At 58.2% G+C, this 25,406-nt stretch overlaps 1 protein-coding gene across 1 annotated transcript in view; it reads left to right on the top strand.

Annotated features, from left to right (window-relative positions):
- Window positions 1–1,621: 1,621 nt before the first annotated feature.
- SETD1A (SET domain containing 1A, histone lysine methyltransferase) overlaps window positions 1,622–25,406 on the top strand; it is a 49,247-nt gene continuing 25,462 nt past the window's right edge. Inside the window, exons 1-10 of the mRNA XM_054053027.1 lie at window positions 1,622–1,694; window positions 4,645–4,797; window positions 8,271–8,369; window positions 11,779–12,049; window positions 13,222–13,310; window positions 15,232–15,407; window positions 17,090–17,852; window positions 19,687–19,831; window positions 20,021–20,355; window positions 22,141–22,284. Of these exons, the coding sequence (XP_053909002.1) occupies window positions 4,660–4,797; window positions 8,271–8,369; window positions 11,779–12,049; window positions 13,222–13,310; window positions 15,232–15,407; window positions 17,090–17,852; window positions 19,687–19,831; window positions 20,021–20,355; window positions 22,141–22,284 (2,160 nt within the window). The 5' untranslated portion in view covers window positions 1,622–1,694; window positions 4,645–4,659. The remainder of the gene's footprint in view (window positions 1,695–4,644; window positions 4,798–8,270; window positions 8,370–11,778; window positions 12,050–13,221; window positions 13,311–15,231; window positions 15,408–17,089; window positions 17,853–19,686; window positions 19,832–20,020; window positions 20,356–22,140; window positions 22,285–25,406) is intronic.

Raw genomic sequence — 25,406 nt, 5'->3', positions numbered from 1 at the left:
CGCCCTGGGTTGTGATTGTGGGCGTGGCTTAACGAGTCACTCCTCGCTCTCTGCCCAGCCCGGCCCTAAAGTGGGCGTGGCTCCGGTAAAGCCCCGCCCCCTCCTCGATACTTGAACCCCCGCGGGGGGGGGGGGGGGGGGGGGAGGGAGGGGGAGGGGAATGGGGTCGCCCCTCCCCCCCAGGACCAAAGCTGCCCCTCCCCCACCCGGGGGGCGGGGCCAGGAGGGGATTTTTAATTAAAAGAAAGGATAAAAGGAGTGTTTTGATTGGGGGGAACTGGGAGGGACTGGGAGGGACTGGAGGGGAACTGGGAGGGACTGGGGGGCACTGGGATGGACTGGGAGGGACTGGGGGGGCACTGGGATGGACTGGAGGGGCGCTGGGATGGACTGGGAGGGACTGGAGGGGCACTGGGAGGGCACTGGGATGGACTGGGAGGGACTGGAGGGGCACTGGGAGGGACTGGAGGGGAACTGGGAGGGACTGGAGGGGCACTGGGATGAACTGGAGGTGAACTGGGAGAGACTGGAGGGGTACTGGGATGAACTGGAGGTGAACTGGCAGGGACTGGAGGGGCGCTGGGATGAACTGGGAGGGACTGGAGGGGAAGTGGGAGGGACTGGGGGGCACTGGGAGGAACTGGAGGCGTCTTGAGATGAGCTGGGGTGAACTAGGAGGGACTGGAAGGGGCACTGGGAGGGACTGGAGGAGTCACTGGGATGAACTGGGAGGGACTGGAGGAGGCACTGGGGTGAAGTCCAGTCCCTCCCAGTTCCTCCCAGTCTATCCCAGTGCCTTCCAGTCCCTCCCAGTCCACCCCAGTGCCCCCTCCAGTCCCACCCAGTGCCTCCCAGTCCACCCCAGTGCCCCCTCCAGTCCCTCCCAGTCCCTCCCAGTCTACCCCAGTGCCCCCTCCAGTCCCTCCCAGTCCCTCCCAGTCCACCCCAGTCCCTCCCAGTACCCCTCCAGTCCCTCCCAGTTCACCCTCTCCATTCTCTCCCAGTCTGGCAGGTGAAGAGTGTCACCGCGCATGCGCAGCGCAGGAAAGGCCCAATGGGGGCGTGGGAACGGGGTGGGTGGGCTTCAATGAATGAAGGCGTGGGAACCAGGCGGGCGCCGCGCATGCGCAGATCGCGCCGAGCCGCTGGGGGGGGTGGGGGGGTGTATTATGTGGTGATTGCGCATGCGCAGCGCGAACGGCGGGTTTAAGGGCGCGCGCGGGGGGGGGTGGTGGTGCGCGCGGTCACCGCGCATGCGCAGTGCGCGCCGCGCGCTCGGCGGTAGATTTTGCTTCGGCAGATTCGTCACTGAAACGAAATCCCAATAAATATAGTATTGGGGTTTTTTTTTTTCCTTACCGAGTCGCGAAGCTCCGGAGCGATCGCGTAGGGCAGAACGCGCTGTGAAAGAGAAAGGGATCGGTGAAAAGCGAAGGGAGGGAGAGAGGGAGGGAAGAAATGTGGCGAAAGTGCGGGCGGAGGGGTGAAATCTCGCGAGACTTTGGCGGCCGACGAGAGGTCGCGGTCTCGCGAGAGCGCGCGCGCGGCTCCGCCCCCTCCCTCAGACTCAGCGGCGGCTCCGGAGCCTCCGGAACCCCCGGGACCCCCCGAACCCCCCCTCCGGGACCTACCGGGGACCCCCCCCGAGCCTTCCCCCCTTCCCCCCGGCGCTGAGGGGGCGGCGGAGCGGGCAGGTGAGGGGGGGAGGGGAGAGAAAGGGGGTGTGGGGAGAGAAAGGGGGTGTGGGGGGCTGTGAGGGGAAATGGGGGTGTCTGGAGGGAAAGGGGGGGTGGGGGGGAACTTGGGGGTGTGAGGGGCAATGGGGGTGTGGGGAGAGAAAGGGGGTGAGGGGGGAAATGGGGGGAGTGGGGAGAGAAAGGGGGTGTGGGGGGAACTTGGGGGTGTGGGGGGGAATTTGGGGGTGTGGGGAGAGAAAGGGGGTGAGGGGGGAAATGGGGGGAGTGGGGAGAGAAAGGGGGTGTGGGGGGAACTTGGGGGTCTGGGGGGAAATGGGGGTGTGGGGAGAGAAAGGGGGTGTAGGGGGGAACTTGGGGGTCTGGAGGGAAATGGGGGTGTGGGAAGAGAAAGGGGGTGTGGGGGGAATTTGGGGGTCTGGGGGGAAATGGGGGTGTGGGGGGGAACTTGGGGGTGTGGAGGGAAATGGGGGTGTGGGAAGAGAAAGGGGGTGTGGGGGGAACTTGGGCGTGTGGGGGGAAGGGGGATGTGAGGGGAAATGGGGGTGTGGGGAGAGACGGGGGGGAACTTGGGGGTGTGGGGAGAGAAAGGGGGGCTGGGGAGAAATGGGGGTGTGGAGGGAAGTGGGGGTGTGGGGAGAGAAAGAGGATCTGGGGGGGGACTTGGGGGTCTCAGAGGCGTGAGGGGAAATGGGGGGTGTGGGGGGAGAAAGAAGGTCTGGGGGGGACTTGAGGGTTTGGGGGCTGTGAGGGCAAATGGGGGGATGTGGGGAGAGAGGAGGATGTGGGGGGGAGTTGGGGGTCTGGGGGGGGGAGTTGGTTTGGGGGAGGAGTTGGGGGTCTGGGGGGAATCTGGGGGTGATGGAGGGAGATGGGGGGCACAGGGGGTGTGGGGTATAAAGGGGGTGTGGGGGGAACAGGAGGCTGTGGGTCGCTATGGGGCAGGCGGTGATGGTCTCTGCCCCCCCAGAGCCCATGTGTGGGGCTGGAGGAGTCGCTGTGGGTCACAGGGGCGCCGCTATAAGGGCTCTATGGGTCGCCATAGGGTCTCTGTGGGTCTCTATAGGGTCCCTATGGGTCGCTGTGGGTCGCTATGGGGCAGCGTGTGACCCCTTCCCCCCCCCAGAGCCCATATGTGGGGATCGAGGAGTCGCTGTGGGTCACTGGGCAGTTACTATAGGGTCGCTATAGGGTCTCTATGGGTCTCTATAGGGGCTCTATGGGTCACTATAGGGTCTCTATGGGTCACTGTAGGAGCTCTATGGGTCTCTGTGGGGTCTGTATGGGTCACTATAGGGTCTCTATGGGTCTATGGGGTCTGTGTGGGGTCTCTGTGGGTCACTATAGGGTCTCTATGGGTCTATGGGGTCTGTGTGGGGTCTCTGTGGGTCACTATAGGGGCTCTATGGGTCGCTGTGGGTCGCTATGGGGCAGCGCGTGACCCCTTTCCCCCCCCCGAGCCCATATGTGGGGCTGGAGGAGTCGCTGTGGGTCGCTGGGACATTACTGTAGGGTCTCTATGGGACTCTATAAGGTCTCTATGGGTCACTGTGGGTCGCTATGGGGCAGCGCGTGACCCCTTTTCCCCCCCAGAGCCCATATGCGGGGATCGAGGAGTTGCTGTGGGTCACTGGGCAGTCACTATAGGGTCTCTATGGGTCTCTGTGGGTCTCTATGGGTCACTATAGGGGCTCTATGGGGTCTCTATGGGTCACCATAGGGTCTCTGTGGGTCACTATAGGGGCTCTATGGGGTTTCTATGGGTCACTATAGGGTCTCTGTGGGTCACTATAGGGTCTCTGTGGGTCACTGTGGGGTCTATGGGTCTCTATGGGTCACTATACTGTCTCTATAGGGTCTTTATGGGTTGCTGTGGGTCACTGGGACATTACTATAGGGTCTGTATGGGTCTCTGTGGGTCGCTGTAGGGTCTCTATGGGTCACTGTAGGGTCTCTATGGGTCACTATAGGGTCTCTATGGGTCTATGGGGTCTCTGTGGGGTCTCTATGAGTCGCTATAGGGTCTCTATGGGTCACTATAGGGTCTCTATGGGTCTGTATGGGTCACTATAGGGTCTCTATGGGTCTCTATGGGGTCTCTGTGGGTCACTATAGGATCTCTATGGGTCACTATAGGGGCTCTATGGGGTCTCTATGGGTCACTATAGGGTCTCTGTGGGTCACTATATGGTCTATGGGTCGCTATAGGGTCTCTATGGGTCTCTATGGGTCTTTATGGGTCTGTGGGGTCTTTATGGGTCACTATAGTGTCTCTATAGGGTCTTTATGGGTTGCTGTGGGTCACTGGGGCATCACTATAGGCTCTCTATGGGACTCTATAAGGTCTCTATGGGTCGCTATGGGGCAGCGCGTGACCCCTTTCCCCCCCCGAGCCCATATGTGGGGATTGAGGAGTCGTTGTGGGTCACTGGGCCGTTACTATAGGGTCTCTATGGGAGTCTGTGGGTCTCTATGGGTCGCTATGGGGCAGCGCGTGACCCCCTTTTTCCCCCCTTTCCCCCCCAGAGCCCATGTGTGGGGATGGAGGAGTCGCTGTGGGTCACTGGGGCATCGCTATAGGGTCTCTATGGGTCTCTATAAGGTCTCTATGGGTCGCTATGGGGCAGTGCGTGACCCCCTTTTCCCCCCCCCCCCCAGAGCCCATATGTGGGGATCGAGGAGTCGCTGTGGGTCACTGGGGCATCACTATAGGGTCACTATAGGGTCCCTATGGGAGTCTGTGGCTCTCTATGGGTCGCTGTGGGTCGCTATGGGGCAGCGCGTGACCCCCTTTTTCCCCCCTTCCCCCCCCCCGAGCCCATATGTGGGGATTGAGGAGTCGCTGTGGGTCACTGGGCCGTTACTATAGGGTCTCTATGGGTCTCTATGGGTCGCTGTGGGTCGCTATGGGGCAGCGCGTGACCCCCTTTCCCCTTCCCCCCCCCCCCAGAGCCCATGTGTGGGGATGGAGGGCGAGGGGGGGGGTGAAGCCCCCCGACCCGCCGGCGCCCCGTGGCGCAGCTATAAGCTCGTGGTGGATCCGGCGCTGCGCCGCGGCGCACAGAAGGTTTACCGCTACGATGGCCTCCACTTCAGCGTCCCCGTGAGTAATTAGCGCTAATTAATATGCTAATTAAAAAGGCAGTAACGAAGGGGGGGTAATTGTGGGTATGAAAAGGGGGTAATGGGGCGTAACAGGGGTTGAAGTCGCCCCACAAGTGATGTAACGCTATTATGTGATATATTTTAGCATTGATGCGTTGATTAGTGCTAATTAGTGCTAATTAGCGCGCTAATTAGCGTGCTAATTAATGAGGGCGATAGGGGGAATTAATTAGGGAGGGCATAGAGAAGCGAGGAGAGGGGTAATAGTGGGGTGAAAGGGGTGGGAATTGGTCTCCAGGAGCGCTGGTTGAGGGTCTTTGTGGGTAATTAGCGCTAATTAGAGGGTTAATTAGGGTTGGGTAACGAGGCAGGGAGCAGGGGGTGCAACAGGGGAGGGCGCGGAGGGGTAATTAGGGGGGTAAAAGGGGAGGTAATGGGGTAGGAGTTGCTCTGGGGTAGCGTAGCGGTATCATGAGGTGATGTTTGTGTGTAATTAACACTAATTAAGAGCTTAATTAGGGAGGGTAATGAGGCAGGGCAACAGCAGAGGGTATAGAGGGGTGGTTGGGGGGTAATTAAGGGGGTAACGGGGCAGGAGTTGACCCCCCCCCGGGGGGCGAGAGCTGCGCGTTGGTATCGTCGTGGGTAATTAACGCTAATTAGGAGCATAATTAGGGAGGTTAACGAGGTAGGGAATGGGGGAGGGGGGTGTGGGGGGTGGATCCCCTCGTTTTGGGGCGGATTCCATGCGTTTTGGGGTGGATCCTTTCATTTTGGGGTGGGTGAGGGGGTAATACCTCTTTTTGGGGGGCAGATCCCTCCATTTTGGGGGCAAATCCCTCCATTTTGGGGGCAAATCCCTCCGTTTTGGGGCAGATCCCTCCGTTTTGGGGCAAATCCCTCCATTTTGGGGGCAGATCCCTCCGTTTTGGGGGCAGATCCCTCCGTTTTGGGGTCAGATCCCTCCATTTTGGGGGTAAATCCCTCCATTTTGAGGGCAAATCCCTCCGTTTTGGGGCAAATCCCTCCGTTTTGAGGGCAGATCCCTCCGTTTTGGGGCAAATCCCTCCATTTTGGGGTCTGATCCCTCCATTTTGGGGTCTGATCCCTCCATTTTGGGGTCTGATCCCTCCATTTTGGGGGCAAATCCCTCCATTTTTGAGGGCAGATCCTTTCATTTTGGGGACGTTTTGAGGGGTAATACCTCATTTTCGGGCTGAATTCTGTCGGTTTTGGGGCAGATCCATTAATTTTGGATAGTTTGGGGGGGTAACCTCTCATTTTCGGGCAGATTCCCTCGTTTTGGGGCGGGATCCCCTCGTTTTTGGGCGGGATCCCCTCAGTTTTGGGCGGGATCCCCTCGTTTTTGGGCGGGATCCCCTCAGTTTTGGGGTGGGATCCCCTCAGTTTTGGGGCGGGATCCCCTCGTTTTTGGCCGGGATCCCCTCGTTTTGGGGCGGGATCCCCTCATTTTGGGGCGGGATCCTCTCCGTTTGGGGGGGTTTGGGGCGGGATCCCCTCAGTTTTGGGCGGGATCCTCTCATTTTGGGGGGGTTTTGGATGGGATCCCCTCATTTTGGGGCAGGATCCTCTCAGTTTGGGGGTTTTTGGATGGGATCCCCTCATTTTGGGTGGGATCCTCTCATTTTGGGGGGGTTTGAGGTGGGATCCCCTCATTTTTGGGTGGGATCCCCTCGTTTTTGGGTGGGATCCTCTCATTTTGGGGGGGTTTTGGGTGGGATCCCCTCATTTTTGGGTCGGATCCCCTCATTTTTTGGTGGGATCCTCTCATTTTGGGGGGGTTTTTGGTGGGATCCCCTCATTTTTGGACGGGATCCCCTCATTTTTGGATGGGATCCCCTCATTTTGGGGCGGGATCCTCTCATTTTGGGGGGTTTTGGATGGGATCCTCTCATTTTGGGGCAGGATCCTCTCAGTTTGGGGGGGTTTGGGGTGGGATCCCCTCATTTTTGGGCGGGATTCTCTCATTTTTGGGGGTTTTGGGTGGGATCTCCTCGTTTTTGGATGGGATCCCCTCATTTTTGGGCAGGATCCTCTCATTTTGGGGGGTTTTGGACGGGATCCCCTCATTTTGGGGCGGGATCCTCTCAGTTTGGGGGGGTTTTGGGTGGGATCTCCTCGTTTTTGGGTGATATCCCTTTGTTTTGGGGTGGGATCCTCTCATTTTGGGGGGTTTTGGATGGGATCCCCTCATTTTGGGGCAGGATCCTCTCAGTTTGGGGGGGTTTGAGGTGGGATCCCCTTGTTTTTGGGTGGGATCCCCTCGTTTTTGGGGGTTTTTGGTGGGATCCCCTCGTTTTTGGGTCAGATCTGCTCATTTTTGGGTTGGATCCTCTCATTTTGGGGGGGTTTTGGACTGGATCCCCTTATTTTTGGGTGGGATCCTCTCATTTTTGGGGGGTTTTTGGACGAGATCCCCTCGTTTTTGGGTGGGATCCCCTCGTTTTTGGGCGGGATCCTCTCATTTTGGGGGGTTTTTGGGTGGGATTTCCTCGTTTTGGGGCAGGATCCTCTCATTTTGGGGGGGTTTAAGGTGGGATCCCCTCGTTTTTGGGTGAGATCCCCTCGTTTTTGGGTCAGATCCGCTCATTTTTGGGTTGGATCCTCTCATTTTGGGGGGGTTTTGGACTGGATCCCCTTGTTTTTGGGTGGGATCCTCTCATTTTTGAGGTGTTTTGGACAGGATCCCCTCATTTTTGGGCGGGATCCTCTCATTTTTGGGGGGTTTTTGGTGGGATCCCTCCTTTTTGGGTCTGGCTCCCCCCTTTTTGGGGCTGATCCCCCTTTTTGGGGGCTGATCCCCCTTTTTGGGGGCTGATCCCCCTTTTTGGGGGCTGATCCCCCCTTTTTGGGGTTGTCTCCCCCCTTTTTGGGGCCGTCTCCCCCCTTTTGGGGGCCGGATCCCTCCTTTTTGGGGCTGATCCCCCCTTTTTGGGTCTGTCTTCCTCTTTTTTGGGGCTGTCTCCCCCCTTTTTGGGGCTCTTTCCCTCCTTTTTGGCATTGTCTCCCCCCTTTTTGGGGCTGTCTCCCCCCTTTTTGGGGCTGTCTCCCCCCTTTTTGGGGCTGTCTCCCCCCTTTTTGGGGCTGATCCCCCCTTTTTGGGGCTGATCCCTCCTTTTTGGGGCTGCCTCCCCCCTTTTTGGGGCTGCCTCCCCCCTTTTTGGGGCCGGATCCCCCCTTTTTGGGGCTGCCTCCCCCCTTTTTGGGGCTGCCTCCCCCCTTTTTGGGGCCGGATCCCCCCTTTTTGGGGCCGGATCCCCCCTTTTTGGGGCTGATTCTCCCTTTTTGGGTCTGGATCCCCCCTTTTTGGGTCTGGATCCCCCCTTTTTGGGGCTGATTCTCCCTTTTTGGGTCTGGATCCCCCCTTTTTGGGTCTGGATCCCCCCTTTTTGGGGCCGGATCCCCCCTTTTTGGGGCTGATCCCCTGATTTTGGGGTTTCTCCCCCCCAGGACTCGGGGCTCGCCCCGGCAGGTGCCGTGCAGGACCCTCGGCCGCGACGGATTTGGGCCAAACACCGTGACCTCTCCCTGCCTGTCCCTAAATTCAAGGTAAGGGGGGGCCCCCCTCGTTAATGCTAACGAAGAGGGGAACCCCTCTCTTTCATCCGTTTTCTTTCCCACCCGTAATGATGGTCTGAGGGGCTCTGGGGTCCCCCTGATGCTCCTTTTGTGGGAGATCTGGGGGTTCTGCATCCCCCCAGTGCTGTTTTGGGGTGGATTTGGGGGTCTCTGGGGTGGATTTGGGGGTCTCTGGGGTGGATTTGAGGGTCTCTGTGATCTCAGTCACCCCTAATGCTGGATTTTGGGGCATTTGAGGTGGATTTGGGGGTCTCTGGGGTGGATTTGGGGGTCTCTGTGATCTCAGTCACCCCTAATGCTGCATTTGGAGGCATTTGAGGTGGATTTGGGGGCTCTCTGGGGTGGATTTGGGGGCTCTCTGGGGTGGATTTGGGGGTCTCTGGGGTGGATTTGGGGGTCTCTTTGATCTCAGTCACCCCTAATGCTGGATTTGGGGGCTCTCTGGGGTGGATTTGGGGCTCTCTGGGGTGGATTTGGGGGCTCTCTGGGGTGGATTTGGGGGTCTCTGTGATCTCAGTCACCCCTAATGCTGGATTTGGGGGTCTCTGGGGTGGATTTGGGGCTCTCTTTGATCTCAGTCATCCCTAATGCTGGATTTTGGGGTATTTGAGGTGGATTTGGGGGTTCTCTGGGGTGGATTTGGGGGCTCTCTGTGGTGGATTTGAGGGTCTCTTTGATCTCAGTCACCCCTAATGCTGGATTTGGGGGGTTTCTGGAGCGGATTTGGGGGTCTCTGGGGTAGATTTGGGGGTCTCTTTGATCTCTGTCTCCCCTAATGCTGGATTTGGGGGTCTCTGGGGTGGATTTGGGGGTCTCTGGGGTGGATTTGGGGGTCTCTGATCTCAGTCACCGCTAATGCTGTATTTGGGGCATTTGAGGTGGATTTGGGGGCTCTCTGGGGTGGATTTGGGGGTCTCTGGCGTGGATTTGGGGGTCTCTTTGATCTCAGTCACCCCTAACGCTGGATTTGGGGCATTTGAGGTGGATTTGGGGGTTCTCTGGGGTGGATTTGGGGGTCTCTGGGGTGGATTTGGGGGTCTCTGGGGTGAATTTGGGGGTCTCTGTGATCTCAGTCACCCCTAACGCTGGATTTTGGGGCATTTGAGGTGGATTTGGGGGTTCTCTGGGGTGGATTTGGGGCTCTCTGGGGTGGATTTGGGGCTCTCTGAGGTGGATTTGGGGGTCTCTGTGATCTCAGTCACCCCTAACGCTGGATTTGGGGGTTCTCTGGGGTGGATTTGGGGGTCTCTGGGGTGGATTTGGGGGTCTCTTTGATCTCAGTCACCCCTAACGCTGGATTTTGGGGCATTTGAGGTGGATTTGGGGGTTCTCTGGGGTGGATTTGGGGCTCTCTGGGGTGGATTTGGGGCTCTCTGGGGTGGATTTGGGGGTCTCTGTGATCTCAGTCACCCCTAATGCTGCATTTGGGGGCATTTGAGGTGGGTTTGGGGGTCTCTGGGGTGGATTTGGGGGTCTCTTTGATCTCAGTCACCCCTAATGCTGGATTTTGGGCATTTGAGGTGGATTTGGGGGTTCTCTGGGGTGGATTTGGGGGTCTCTGGAGTGGATTTGGGGGTCTCTTTGATCTCAGTCACCCCTAATGTTGGATTTGGGGCATTTGAGGTGGATTTGGGGGCTCTCTGGGGTGGATTTGGGGCTCTCTGTGATCTCAGTCACCCCTAATGCTGGATTTTGGGCATTTGAGGTGGATTTGGGGGTTCTCTGGGGTGGATTTGGGGGTCTCTGGCGTGGATTTGGGGGTCTCTTTGATCTCAGTCACCCCTAACGCTGGATTTTGGGGCATTTGAGGTGGATTTGGGGGTTCTCTGGGGTGGATTTGGGGCTCTCTGGGGTGGATTTGGGGCTCTCTGGGGTGGATTTGGGGGTCTCTGTGATCTCAGTCACCCCTAATGCTGGATTTGGGGGTTCTCTGGGGTGAATTTGGGGGTTCTCTGGGGTGGATTTGGGGCTCTCTGGGGTGGATTTGGGGGTCTCTGGGGTGGATTTGGGGGTCTCTTTGATCTCAGTCACCCCTAATGCTGCATTTGGGGGCTCTCTGGGGTGGATTTGGGGCTCTCTGGGGTGGATTTGGGGGCTCTCTGGGGTGGATTTGGGGGTCTCTGTGATCTCAGTCACCCCTAATGCTGGATTTGGGGGTCTCTGGGGTGGATTTGGGGCTCTCTTTGATCTCAGTCATCCCTAATGCTGGATTTTGGGGTATTTGAGGTGGATTTGGGGGTTCTCTGGGGTGGATTTGGGGGCTCTTTGATCTCAGTCACCCCTAATGCTGGATTTGGGGGGTTTCTGGAGCGGATTTGGGGGTCTCTGGGGTAGATTTGGGGGTCTCTTTGATCTCTGTCTCCCCTAATGCTGGATTTGGGGGTCTCTGGGGTGGATTTGGGGGTCCCTGGGGTGGATTTGGGGGTCTCTGATCTCAGTCACCCCTAATGCTGCATTTGGGGCATTTGAGGTGGATTTGGGGGTTCTCTGGAGTGGATTTGGGGGTCTCTGGGGTGGATTTGGGGGTCTCTGGGATCTCAGTCACCCCTAACGCTGGATTTTGGGGTATTTGAGGTGGATTTGGGGGTTCTCTGGGGTGAATTTGGGGGTCTCTGGGGTGGATTTGGGGGTGTCTGTGATCTCAGTCGCCCCTAATACCGCATTTTGGGGCATTTGAGGTGGATTTGGGGGCTCTCTGGGGTGGATTTGGGGGTCTCTGGGGTGGATTTGGGGGTCTCTGTGATCTCAGTCACCCCTAATGCTGGATTTGGGGGTCTCTGGGGTGGATTTGGGGGTTCTCTGGGGTGAATTTGGGGCCTCTCTGGGGTGGATTTGGGGGTCTCTGTGATCTCAGTCACCCCTAACGCTGGATTTGGGGCATTTGAGGTGGATTTGGGGTTCTCTGGAGTGGATTTTGGGGTTTCTGGGGTGGATTTGGGGGTCTCTTTGATCTCAGTCACCCCTAACGCTGGATTTGGGGGTTCTCTGGGGTGAATTTGGGGGCTCTCTGGCGTGGATTTGGGGCTCTCTGGGGTGGATTTGGGGGTCTCTTTGATCTCAGTCACCCCTAACGCTGCATTTGGGGGCATTTGAGGTGGATTTGGGGGCATTTGAGGTGGATTTGGGGCTCTCTGGGGTGGATTTGGGGCTCTCTGGGGTAGATTTGGGGGTCTCCAGGATCTCACCCCCCCCAGGCTGTTTTTTGGGGGTCTCCCTGTTGGATTTTGAGGTCTTTCCGTTATCTTTGGGCGTTCTCCGCGATTTCAATCCCCTGTAACGCTCTTTTAGGAGAACCACTGCGTTGGTTTTGGGGGCACTTGAGGTGGATTTAGGGGTCCTCTTTGATCTCACCCCCCCCCTCTTTGTTTTTGGGGTGCAGTTGGACGAGTTCTACGTGGGACAAATCCCCCTGAAAGAGGTAACGTTCGCTCGCCTCAACGACAACGTCCGGGAGCCCTTTTTAGCCGAAATGTGCCGGAAATACGGAGAAGTGGAAGAGGTGGAGATCCTCCTGCACCCCAAAACCCGCAAACACCTCGGTTTGGCTCGCGTCCTCTTCGCCACCACCCGCGCCGCCAAAGAGACCGTCAAACACCTTCACCGCACCTCCGTCATGGGAAACATCATCCACGCGCAGCTCGACGTCCGCGGTGAGCCCTGAACCCCAAAACCCTGATTTGGGGGGGCTGCGGACCCCAAAACCTCACTTTGAGTGGGGTAGGAACGCCCTTGGGTCTCAAAAATGCGCATTTAGGGGAGTTCAAATGCGCGTTTGGAAGTGCTGCGACGCTTAAAATCAGTGGTTTGGGGGCTCGTGGACACCTCTGAACCCCAAAACCCTGATTTGGGGGGGCTGCGGACCCCAAAACGCCACTTTGGGTGGGGTAGAAACACCCTTGCACCCCAAAAACCCGCATTTAGGGGAGGTTTTAAGCATCCGCAGCGCTTCAAATGCGCCTTTTGAAGTGCTGCGACGCTTAAAATCAGTGGTTTGGGGGCTCGTGGACACCTCTGAACCCCAAAACCCTGATTTGGGGGGGCTGCGGACCCCATAACCTCACTTTGGGTGGGGTAGGAACACCCTTGCGCCCCAAAAAACCACATATAGGGGAGGTTCTGAGCACCTGCAGCGCTTCAAATATGTGTTTGGAAGTGCTGCGATGCTTAAAATCAGTGGTTTGGGGGCTCGTGGGCACCTCTGAACCCCAAAACCCTGATTTGGGGGGGCTGCGGACCCCAAAACCCCACTTTGGGTGGGGTAGGAACGCCCTTGCACCCCAAAAACCCGCATTTAGGGGAGATTGGAAGCAGCCACAGCGCTTAAAACCTGCGTTTTGAGGCGTCTCAACTCCTGAAATCCGTGTTTTTGGGGCGTTGTGAGCACTCCGGAACCCCAAAACCTCCAATTTTGGGGGTCAATACATTTAGAAGGCTCATTTTTGGGGTGCTACAGGCACTCCTACACCCCAAAAACCCCCTTTTGGGGAGGTTCTGAGCACCCACAAACTCAAACCCACCATTTTTCCAATGGACCAACCCCTTCCTGCCCCCCCAAATCCCTATTTTTGGGGTTCAACCCCCCCAAAACCCCAATTTTGGGGTGTCCTGACTCCTTGCTGCCCCCCAAATCCCTATTTTTGGGGTTCAACCCCCCCCAAAACCCCAATTTTGGGGTGTCCTGACTCCTTGCTGCCCCCCAAATCCCAATTTTTGGGGGTTCAACCCCCCGAAACCCCAATTTTGGGGTGCCCGGACCCCTTCCTGCCTCCCAAATCCCCATTTTTGGGGTCCCCCCGAAGGCTGATGTTGGGGTTCCCTGCAGGGCAGCAGCGGCTGCGTCTCTACGAGCTGATCGTCAGCGGCGCCTACACCCCCCAAACCGTCCCCACCGGCCAGGGGGACCCCGAAACGGTAGGGGGGGACCCCAAAATCCATGGAGGGGGTTGGAGGACCCCAAAATCCAAAGGGTGGGGGCTGGGGGACCCCAAAATCCATGGGGGGAGGGCTGAAAACCCAAGGGAAGGGACTTGGCACCCCAAAATTGGGGAGATTAAGGGGGGGGGACCCCAACATTAAGGGGTTTGGGGGGGGCAGAATTGAGGGGGGTGGTGTGGAGGGCACATGGGGGGACCCCAATATTGGGAGGGGGTGGGGAGAGGCGTAGCATAATTTGGGGCAATTTTGGGGTGCTCCAAGCCCCCCGTTTTCCGCCTTGGGGCTGTTTTGCACCCCAAAACGGAGCCATTTTGCTCCTCCCGACTCGTTTTTACCTCAAAATGGAGCCCTTTTGCTCTTCCCAATGTGTTTTTACCCCAAAATGGAGCCATTTTGCTCCTCTCAACCTCTTTTTACCCCAAAACGGAGCCATTTTGCTCCTTTCAACCTCTTTTTACCCCAAAACGGAGCCATTTTGCTCCTCTCAACCTCTTTTTACCCCAAAACGGAGCCATTTTGCTCCTCTCAACCTCTTTTTACCCCAAAATGGAGCCATTTTGCTCCTTTCAACCTCTTTTTACCCCAAAACGGAGCCATTTTGTTCCTCTCAACCTCTTTTTACCCCAAAATGGAGCCATTTTGCTCCTCTCAACCTCTTTTTACCCCAAAATGGAGCCATTTTGCTCCTCTCAACCTCTTTTTACCCCAAAATGGAGCCCTTTTGCTGCTCTCAACCTCTTTTTACCCCAAAATGGAGCCCTTTTGCTCCTCTCAACCTCTTTTTACCTCAAAATGGAGCCATTTTGTTCCTCTCAACCTCTTTTTACCCCAAAATGGAGCCCTTTTGCTCCTCTCAACCTCTTTTTACCTCAAAATGGAGCCATTTTGTTCCTCTCAACCTCTTTTTACCCCAAAACGGAGCCATTTTGCTCCTCTCAACCTCTTTTTACCCCAAAATGGAGCCATTTTGCTCCTCTCAACCTCTTTTTACCCCAAAATGGAGCCCTTTTGCTGCTCTCAACCTCTTTTTACCCCAAAATGGAGCCCTTTTGCTCCTCTCAACCTCTTTTTACCTCAAAATGGAGCCATTTTGTTCCTCTCAACCTCTTTTTAACCCCAAAATGGAGCCATTTTGCTCCTCTCAACCTCTTTTTACCCCAAAATGGAGCCCTTTTGCTCCTTTCAACCTCTTTTTACCCAAAACGGAGCCATTTTGCTCCTCTCAACCTCTTTTTATCTCAAAATGGAGCCCTTTTGCTCTTCCCAACCTGTTTTGAACCCCAAAATGGAGCCATTTTTCCCCCTCAAACCCCTTTTTTACCCCCAAATGGAGCCATTTTTCCCCCCCAAAACCATTTTGAACCCCCAAATGGAGCCATTTTTGCCCCCCCAACCCCTTTTTACCCCCAAATGGAGCCATTTTTGCCCCCCCCAAACCCCCTTTTACCCCCAAATGGAGCCATTTTTTGACCCCCAACCCCTTTTTACCCCCAAATGGAGCCATTTTTGCCCCCAAAACCATTTTGAACCCCCAAATGGAGCCATTTTTCCCCCCCAAACCATTTTGAACCCCAAAATGGAGCCACTTTTTCCCCCCAAACCACTTTGAACCCCAAAATGGAGCCACTTTTCCCCCCCAAACCCCTTTTTACCCCCAAATGGAGCCACTTTTTGACCCCCAAACCATTTTGAACCCCCAAATGGAGCCATTTTTGCTCCCCCAAACCCCTTTTTTACCCCCAAATGGAGCCATTTTTGCCCCCCCAAACCCCTTTTTACCCCCAAATGGAGCCATTTTTGCCCCCCCAACCCCTTTTTACCCCCAAATGGAGCCATTTTTCCCCCCCCCGAACCATTTTGAACCCCCAAACTCTGTGGTCCCCCCTGTTTTTCACAGCCCCCCGAGCCTCGACGACGCTCTTCCACCGACTCCTCCTTCGCGGCCCCCCCGGGCAACGGCACCCCGGACCCCCCTACCCCATCCTCGACTGCCGGGGGGGGTTACAGCCCCTTTCCCCTCCCGGCCCCCCCTTTTCCGCCCCCCTTCGCCGCCGAGAGCACCCCTTACGCCAGGTGAGGCGTCTTGGGGGGATTTGGGGGGTCCCGGAGGGGGTTTGGGGGCATCTTGGGGAGGTTTGGGGGGATCTTGGGGGGATTTGGGAGATCCTGGAGGGGGTCTTGGGGGGATTGAAAGGATCTTGTGGAGGTTTGGGGGCGTCTTGGGGTGTCTTGGGTGAGTTTTGGGGTGTCTTGGGGGGATTGAGAGGATCCTGGGGAGGTGTGGGGGTGTCTTGAGGGGATTGAGAGGATCGTGGGGAGGTTTGGGGGTACCTTGGGGTGTCTTGAGGGGATTTGGGGGGTCCTGGAGGGGGTTTGGGGGCGTCTTGGGGGGATTGAAAGGATCCTGGGGAGGTTTGGGGGTGTCTTGAGGTGATTTGGGGGGTCCTGGAGGGGGTTTGGGGGCGTCTTGGGGGGATTGAGAGGATCTTGGGGAGGTTTGGGGACATCTTGGGGTGTCTTAAGGGGATTTGGGGGGTCCTGGAGAGGGTTTGGGGGGATTGAGAGGATCTCGGGGAGATTTGGGGGCATCTTGGGGTGTCTTAAGGGGATTTGGGGGGTCCTGGAGGGGGTTTGGGGGCATCTTGGGGGGATTGAGAGGATCTTGGGGAGGTTTGGGGGTGTCTTGGGGGGATTGAGAGGATCTTGGGGAGGTTTGGGGGTGTCTTGGGGGGATTGAGAGGATCTTGGGGATATCTTGGCGGGTTTGGGGGTGTCTTGGGGGGATTGAAAGGATCCTGAGGAGGTTTGGAGGTGTCTTGAGGTGTCTTGGGGGGGATTTGGGGGCTCCTGAAGGGGTTTTGGGGGATTGAGAGGATCTTGGGGAGGTTTGGGGGTGTCTTGGGGGGATTGAAAGGATCCTGGGGAGGTTTGGGGGCATCTTGGGGGAAATTGGGGGGTCCTGAAGGGGGTTTGGGGGGGTCTTGGGGGGATTGAGAGGATCCTGGGGAGGTTTGGGGGTGTCTTGAGGGGATTGAGAGGATCCTCAGGAGGTTTGGGGGTATCTTGGGGTGTCTTGGTTGAGTTTTGGGGTGTCTTGGGGGGATTGAGAGGATCCTGGGGAAGTTTGGGAGCATCTTGGGGTGTCTTGAGGTGATTTGGGGGGTCCTGAAGGGGGTTTGGGGGTGTTTTGGGGGGATTGAGAGGATCTTGGGGAGGTTTGGGGGCATCTTGGGGTGTCTTGAGGTGATTTGGGGGGTCCTGAAGGGGGTTTGGGGGTGTCTTGGGGGGATTGAGAGGATCTCGGGGAGGTTTGGGGGCATCTTGGGGGTGTTTGGGGGGTCCTGGAAGGGGTTTGGGGGTGTCTTGAGGTGATCTGGGGGTCCTGGAGGGGGTTTGGGGGTGTCTTGGGGGGATTGAGAGAATTTTGGGGAGGTTTGGGAGCATCTTGGGGTGTCTTGAGGTGATTTGGGGGGTCCTGGAGGGGGTTTGGGGGTGTCTTGGGGGTGTTGAGAGGATTTTGGGGAACTTTAAGGGCATTTTGGGGTCTCCTGGAGAGATTTCGGGGCCATTTTAGGGACATTGAGAAGATCTTGAGAGAGCCCAGAGGCCCTCGGGGCGGATTTGGGGGTGTCCGGGATAGACTTTTTGGGGGTCCGGAGCGACCTTTGAAGATCCCAGAAGAGCCTTTTTGTAGTTTATATTATTCCCACCTTTTTCCCCCAAAAAATAATCCCATTTTTTCCTCTCTTTTCCAGGCACGGCTTCGAATCCTTCCCCGCGCGCCGCACGGAGCCATCGGCGTTCCCTCGCCGTTCCGGAGCTTTCCTTTCGTATTCCTACGACCCTCCCGGCCTTTATTCCCGTCAACCTTCGGCTTCATCCTCTTCCTCCTCCTCTTCCCGTCGCCGCCAACGCCCTCAACGCGAAGACGAACCTCCTCCTTCCTCTTCCTCCTCTTCCTCTTCCTCTTCCTCCACGCCGGCCGCCGCTTTTCCCGCTCCTTCCGCCACTCCTCCATCTTTTCCCCCCTTCGGCTCTTCGGATGCGCCCCAAGAGCAGCGAGAGTTTCGCCTCCTGAAGGCTCCCGAAGCCTTCGGCGCTGCTCCCAACGAACCTCCTCCTCCTCCTCTCCTCCTCCTCCCTCCGCCGCCGCCGCCGCTGCCGCCTCCGCCGCCGCCCCCCGTCGTTCCCAGAGGAGGGGGTTCCCCGGATCCCGAAGCCACCCCGGAAAGCGTTCCCTTCGCCCAACACAGCAGCCTCGACTCTCGCATCGAAGCTCTCCTCAAAGAACAACGCTCCCATTTCTCCTTCCTCCCCGCCGACGAAGAGGACGACGATAAAGATCTTCCTCTTCCTCCTCAACTCCCCCCGAAAACCCCCGACGATGCCGACGCCCCTAAAAACGGGATCCCAACGGATGCGGGAAGGCAAGAAGGGGGTACCCCCACCGCCACCGCCGCCGCGGGGGGAGCGGGAGAGGAGCCCCCCGAGTCGCCCAAAGCCAACGGGCAGGAGAGGGTGAGAAATGGAGGGGGGGGTTGGGGGGTCCTGGAAGGGGTTTGGGGGGGTTTGGGGGGTCCTGGAGGGGGTTTGGGGGGGGTTTGGGTGGTCCTGGAGGGGGTTTGGGGGGGATTGGGGACATCTTGGAGGGGTTTGGGGGCATCTTGAGGAGGTTTGGGGGGTCCTGGAGAGCATTTAGGGGGTCCTGGAGGGGGTTTGGAGGGTCCTGGAAGGGGTTTGGGGGTCCTGGAGGGGATTTGGGGGGGTTTGGGGGGGATTGGGGACATCTTGGAGGGGTTTGGGGCATCTTGAGGAGGTTTGGGGGGGTTTGGGGGGTCCTGGAGAGCATTTGGGGGGTCCTGGAGGGGGTTTTGGGGGGTTCTGGAGGGGGTTTGGGGCATCTTGAGGAGGTTTGGGGGGGTTTGGGGGGTCCTGGAGAGCATTTAGGGGGTCCTGGAGGGGGTTTGGGGGGTTCTGGAGGGGGTTTGGGGGCATCTTGAGGAGGTTTGGGGGGTTTGGGTGGTCCTGGAGGGGGTTTGGGGGCATCTTGGGGGGTTTGGGGGCATCTTGAAGGGGTTTGGGGGGTCCTGGAGGGGGTTTGGGGGCATCTTGGGGGCGTTTGGGGGGTCCTGGAGGGGGTTTGGGGGGGTTGGAGACATCTTGGGGGGGTTTGGGGGGTCCTGGAGGGGGTTTGGGGGCATCTTGGAGGGGTTTGGGGGGTCCTGGTGGGGGTTTTGGGGGGTCCTTGAGGGGGTTTGGGGGGTCCTGGAGAGCATTTGGGGGCATCTTGAGGAGGTTTGGGGGGTCCTGGAGGGGTTTGGGGGCATCTTGGGGGGTTTGGGGTGTCCTGGAGGGGGTTTGGGGGCATCTTGAGGGGGTTTGGGGTGTCCTGGAGGGGGTTTGGGGGCATCTTGGGGGGGTTTGGGGTGTCCTGGAGGGGGTTTGGGGGCATCTTGAGGGGGTTTGGGGGGCCCTGGAGGGGGTTTGGGGGCATCTTGGGGGGGTTTGGGGGCCCTGGAGGGGGTTTGGGGGCATCTTGGGGGGTTTGGGGGGTCCTGGAGGGGATTTGGGGGCATCTTGAGGGGATTTGGGGGGTCCTGGAGGGGATTTGGGGGCATCTTGAGGAGGTTTGGGGGTCCTGGAGGGGGTTTGGGGGCATCTTGGGGGGATTTGGGGGGTCCTGGTGGGGATTTGGGGACATCTTGGGGGGTCCTGGAGGGGGTTGAGGAGGTCTTGGAGGTCCCCCTACTTTAAGAGGGGTTCCCCCTCTTTTAAGGGGGTTCCCCTACTTTAAGGTGGGGTTCCCCCTGATTTAAGTTGGGGTTCCCCCTACTTTAAGTTGGGGTTCCCCTCTTTTAAGGTGGGGTTCTCCTCTTTTAGGGGGTCCCCCTGCTTTAAGTTGGGGTTCCCCCTGCTTTAAGAGGGGGTTCCCCTGTTTTAAGGGGTTCCTCTGCTTTAAGTTGGGGTCCCACTGATTTAAGGTGGTGTTCCCCCTGTTTTAAGAGGGGGTTCCCCTCTTTTAAGGGGTCCCCCTACTTTAAGGTGGGATTCCCCCTACTTTAAGGTGGGGTTCCCCCGATTTAAGGTGGGGTTCCCCCTGCTTTAAGGTGGGGTTCCCCTCTTTTAAGGGGGTTCCCCTGTTTAAAGGGGGTTCCCCTACTTTAAGGGGGTTCCCCTACTTTAAGGTGGGGGTCCCCCTCTTTTAAGGGGGTTCCCCATTCCTCACAGACCGTCCCCCCCCCCCCTTGTTTTAAACGGACATTTCCCCTTTACTTTAAGGAGTGGAATCCCCTTTACTTTTAAAGCTCATTTTTGGGGGGTCCCCCCCCCCCGCCCCCCCCTTTTTTTTCAGCTCTCTTCCGGCGAAGATATGGAAATCTCGGAAGAGGACGATGGGGTTCCGGAACCGCCCCCCTCACCGTTACCCCCGTTACCCCCTTTCTCCTTTCTCCCGCCCCCCCGAACCGCCCCCCCAAACCTTCCCCCCCCCCCCTCATGTCCGTCCCCGTCCCCCCTCCTCGCGATTTAGGGGGGTCCCCATCTCCCGGAGGGACCCCCCAAAGCCTTTATGACCTTTTAGGTCGTTTAGGGGGGCGTTGGGGGGGGGTCCCTTCTTCTTTTCAATTCCAAACGCAACTTTTAAGCCGTTTACGTGGTGGGGGGGGTGTGAAAAATCTTTTTGGGGGTCCCCCTTTTGCCCCCCATTTCCATCAACCCCCCCCCGTACCCCCCGGTTGCTCCGCATTTCCCTCCTAACGCTGAAGAAAGACCACCCGGTACCGATCCGGTCCCACCGCAACCGTTACCGCCACCGCCACCACCACCTCCTGACCCCCCCGGGAATTATGGGATGGAAGGGGGGCCCCCCCAAAATATTGGGGGTCCCATCGAGGGGGTGTTGGCGGCTTTGGTGCAGGAGATGAAGGCGACGATGCAAAGGGATCTCAACCGGAAGATGGTGGAGAACGTGGCCTTCAGGGCCTTCGACGCGTGGTGGGAGAGGAAAGAAGAACAGGTGAAGGTAAAGGCACCCCAAAATTATTGGCCCCCCCCATCCCTGAACCCCAAAATTCCATCAGGAATACAAAACCCCCCCCCCCCGAAAAACGCCACCGGGAACCTCAAAGGGTCCCTTTTTGGTGGCAGTTTGGGGGGTGAATGTGGGGTTGATTGGAGACGACCACTGAAATTCCATGAGGACACCCCCAAAATCTCGCCAGGACACCCCAAAATCCCAGCAGGAACCCCAAAAATCCCACCAAGAAGCCTTAAATCCCTCCAGGAACCCCCAAAATCCCACCAGAATCCCTCAAAATCCCACCAGGAACCCCCAAATCCCAGCAGGAACCCCTGAAATCTCACCAGGAACCCCCAAAATCCCACCAGGAACCCTCAAAATCCCATCAGGAACCCCCAAAATCCCACCAAGAAGCCTTAAATCCCTCCAGGAACCCCCAAAATCCCACCAGGAGCTCTTAAATCCCACCAGGAACCCCCAAAATCCCTCCAGGAACCCCCAAAATCCCACCAGGACTCCCCGAAATCCCACCAGGACACCCCCAAATCCCACCAGGACACCCCAAATCCCACCAGGACTCCCCGAAATCCCACCAGGAACCCCCAAAATTCCACCAGGACTCCATGAAATCCCAGCAGGAACCCCCAAAATCCCACCAGGAACCCTCAAAATCCCACCAGGACCCCCCAAATCTCACCAGGACACCCCAAAATCCCACCAGGACTCCCTGAAATCCCACCAGGAACCCCCAAATCCCAGCAGGAACCCCCAAATCTCACCAGGAATCCCAAAATCTCACCAGGAACCCCCAGAATCCCACCAGGACACCCCCAAATCCCCCCAGGAACCCCCAGATCCCACCAAGAACCCTCAGATCCCACCAGGACTCCCTGAAATCTCACCAGGAACCCCCCAAATCTCACCAGGAACCCCCGAAATCCCACCAGGAACCCTCAAATCCCACCAGGACTCCCCAAATCTCACCAGGACCCCCGAAATCCCACCAGAACCTCTCCAAATCCCACCAGGAACCCCCGAAATCCCACCAGGAACCCTCAAAATCCCACCAGGAACCCCCAAAATCCCATCAGGAACTCTTAAATCGCACCAGGACACCCCCAAATCCCAGCAGGAACCCTCAAATCCCAGCAGGAACCCCCGAAATCCCACCAGGAACCCCCAAATCCCACCAAGACCCCCAAATCCCCACCTTGGGGACCCCCAAACCCATTCAGGACCCCCAAAACCCCACCTTAGGACCCCAAATCCCACCCAGACCCCCCAAGTCCTCACCTCGGGGACCCCAAACCCCCTCAGGACCCCCCAAAACCCCACCTTGGGACCCCAAATCCCACCAAGACCCCCCAAATCCCCACCTTGGGGACCCCAATTCCCCTCAGGACCCCCCAAATCCCACCAAGACCCCCCAAATCCCCGCGTTGGGGACCCCAAATCCCCACTACGACCCTTGAACCGCCCCCTTCAGGGACCCCTAAACCACTCAGGGACCCTCAAAACCCCCCCGGGAACCCCAAAACCCCCCCCAGGAACCCCAAAACCCCCCTGGGAACCCCAAACCCCCCCATGAGTGACCCCAAAACCCCCCCGGGAACCCCAAAAGCCCCCCTTTGGAACGCTCGGCAACATCTTATCTCGGTGGCTCCATCCTCCTCCTCCTCCTTTTGAGGTAGTGGGGGGGCACTGAGAGCCCCCCAACCGCCCCCTAAAGCTCCCCTTGGCCTTCCTATGGTTTTGGGGTGCCCCCCTGACCCCCCCAAATCCCTGCAGCCGTTCCAGTCGAGCCGGCAGCGAGGAGAGGAGGAGAAGGAGCGAGCGAGGCCGAAGGAGCCCCCGGCGCTGCTGTCGTTGGTGGAGTGGGCGCGGGGGGGCGGCGCCGGATTGCGGGGGGCCCTGCGCCTGCCTTCCTTCAAGGTACCCCAAAAAAAATGGGGGGGGGGGCGCTCTGAGCTTCCTGTCCTTCCGGGGACCCCGAAATGGGGGTCTTTGGGGGGGCAAAATGGGGGTTTAGGGGGCATAGAGGGGGTTTAGGGGGGCATAGAGGGGGTTTGGGGGGGCATAAAGGGGGTCTTGGGGGGGCTATGAGCTTCCTGTCCTTCCAGGGACCCCAAAATGGGGGGTTTTGGGGGGCAAAAAGGGGGTTGGGGGGGGCATAGAGGGGGTTTGGGGGGGCCATAGAGGGGGTTTTGGGGGGCCATAGAGGGGTTTTGGGGGGGGCATACATACATAGAGGGGGTTTTGGGGGGCAATAGAGGGGTTTTGGGGGGGCATAGAGGGGGTTTGGGGGGGCTATGAGCTTCCTGTCCTTCCAGGGACCCAAAATGGGGGGTTTGAGGGGGGCCCAAAAAGGGGGTTTGGGGGGGCATAGAGGGGGTTTGGGGGGGCTATGAGCTTTCTTTCCTTCCAGGGACCCCAAAATTGGGGGGGTTGGGGGGGGCTCTGAGCCTCCTTTCCTTCCGGGGACCCCAAAATTGGGGGTTTGGGGGGGCAAAAAGGGGATCTGGGGGGGCTCTGAGCTTCTTCTCCTTCCGGGGACCCCAAAATGGGGGGGTTTGGGGGGGCAATAAAGGGGGATTGGGGGGCATAGAGGGGTTTTTGGGGGGACATAGAGGGGGTTTGGGGGGGCTCTGAGCCTCCTCTCCTTCCAGGGACCCCAAAATGGGGGGTTGGGGGGGCAAAAAGGGGATCTGGGGGGGCTCTGAGCTTCCTTTCCTTCCAGGGACCCCAAAATGGGGGGTTGGGGGGGCAAAAAGGGGGTTTTTTGGGGGGGGCATAGAGGGGGTTTGGGGGGACATAGAGGGGGTTTGGGGGGGCTCTGAGCCTCCTCTCCTTCCAGGGGACCCCAAAATGGGGGGTTGGGGGGGCAAAAAAGGGGATCTGGGGGGCTCTGAGCTTTCTTTCCTTCCAGGGACCCCAAAATGGGGGTTGGGGGGGCAAAAAAGGGATCTGGGGGGGCTATGAGCTTCTTCCTTCCAGGGACCCCAAAATGGGGGGTTTGGGGGAGCAAAAAGGGGGTTTGGGGGGGCTCTGAGCCTCCTCTTCTTCCAGGGACCCCAAAATTGGGGGGTTTGGGGGGCAACAAAAAGGGGGTTTGGGGGGGCATAGAGGGGGTTTGGGGGGGCATAGAGGGGGTTTGGGGGGGCCTATGAGCTTCCTGTCCTTCCGGGGACCCCAAAATGGGGGGTTTGGGGGGCAAAAAGGGGGTTTGGGGGGGCTCTGAGCTTCCTCTCCTTCCGGGGACCCCAAAAATGGGGGGTTTTGGGGGGGCATAAAGGGGGATTGGGGGGCATAAAGGGGGTTTGGGGGGGCATAGAGGGTGGTTTGGGGGGGCTATGAGCTTTCTTTCCTTCCAGGGACCCCAAAATTTGGGGGGTTGGGGGGGGCTCTGAGCCTCCTTTCCTTCCGGGACCCCAAAATGGGGGGTTTGGGGGAGCAAAAAAGGGGGTCCTGGGGGGGGCTCTGAGCCTCCTCTCTTCCAGGGACCCCAAAATTGGGGGGTCTGGGGGGGCAAAAAAGGGGTTGTTTTGGGGAGGCATAGAGGGGTTTTTGGGGGGCTGTAGAGGGTGGTTTGGGGGTTAAAAAGGGAGTTTTGGGGGGCTCTGGGGGGACATAAAAGGGGGTTTCTGGGTTGTGTAAAAGGGTTTTTTGGGTATTTAAAAAGGGGGTTTTTGGGGGGCTCAGGGGGGCATAAAAGGGGTTTTGGGGGGACTTAAAGGGGGTTTGAAGGGTTTTGGGGGGGCAAAAATGGGGTTTGGGGGGAACTAAAAGGGGTTCGGGGGTTTAAAAAGGGGGTTCAGGGGGGGCAAAAAAGGGGACATCTTGGGGGTGTCTTGGGTTATTTTGGGGTGCAGCCCCCCCTGACCCCCCCTTTTTTTTTTTTCATCCCCCCCCTTTTTCCAGGTGAAGCGGGAAAGAACCATCGGAGCTGGCGGAGGGGGGGGAGGAGAAACGCCCGCGGCCCGCCGGACCCCCCCCCGAGGAGGACGAGGACGGTGAGGGACCCCCGAACCCCACTTTGGACCCCCGAACCCCACTTTGGACCCCGAACCCCACTTGGACCCCCCGAACCCCACTTTGGACACCGGACCCACTTTTTGGACCCCTTTTTTGGCCCCAAACCCCCCCTTTTTTTGACCCCCAAATCCCCCTTTTTGCCCCCAAACCCCCCCTTTTTGGCCCCAAACCCCCCCTTCTTTTGGCCCCAAACCCCCCCTTTTTGCCCCCCAAACTCCCCCTTTTTTTGACCCCCAAACTCCCCCTTTTTTGCCCCCAAACGCCCCCCTTTTTTTTGGCCCCCAACTCCCCCCTTTTTTGGCCCCCAAATCCCCTTTTTGGCCCAAACCCCCCCTTTTTGACCCCAAACTCCCCCTTTTTGACCCCCAAACTCCCCCTTTTTTTGGCCCCAAACTCCCCCTTTTTGGCCCTGAACCCCCTTTTTGGCCCCAAACCCCCCCCTTCTTTGGCCTAGTGAACCTCCTTTTTGGCCCCTGACACCCCCCAAACTCCCCCTTTTTTGGCCCCCAAAACTCCCCCTTTTTGGCCCCAAACCCCCCTATTTTTGGCCTTCGTGAACTCCTTTTTGGCCCCATGACACCCCCAAACTCCCCTTTTTGACCCCAAACTCCCCTTTTTGGCCCCAAACCCCCCCCTTTTTTGACCCAAACCTCCCCCTTTTTGACCCTCAAACTCCCCCTTTTTGACCCCAAACCCCCCCTTTTTGACCCCCCAAACTCCCCCCTTTTTGGCCCCAAACCCCCCCTTTTTGACCCCCAAACCCCCCCTTTTTGACCCCCAAATCCCCCCTTTTTGGCCCCAAATCCCCCTTTTTGGCCCCAAATCCCCTTTTTGACCCCCAAATCCCCTTTTTGGCCCCAAACCCCCCCTTTTTTTGGCCCCAAACCCCCCCCTTTTTGACCCAAACCCCCCTTTTTTTGACCCCCAAACCCCCCCTTTTTGACCCCCAAACCCCCCCCTTTTGACCCCCAAACCCCTCTTTTTGACCCCCAAATCCCCCTTTTTGCCCCAAACCCCCCCTT

The sequence above is a fragment of the Cuculus canorus genome, chromosome 38 (genome assembly GCF_017976375.1).
Source record: "Cuculus canorus isolate bCucCan1 chromosome 38, bCucCan1.pri, whole genome shotgun sequence".
In the NCBI taxonomy this organism is placed as follows: domain Eukaryota; kingdom Metazoa; phylum Chordata; class Aves; order Cuculiformes; family Cuculidae; genus Cuculus; species Cuculus canorus.
This window is presented reverse-complemented; position numbering and strand designations above follow the sequence as displayed.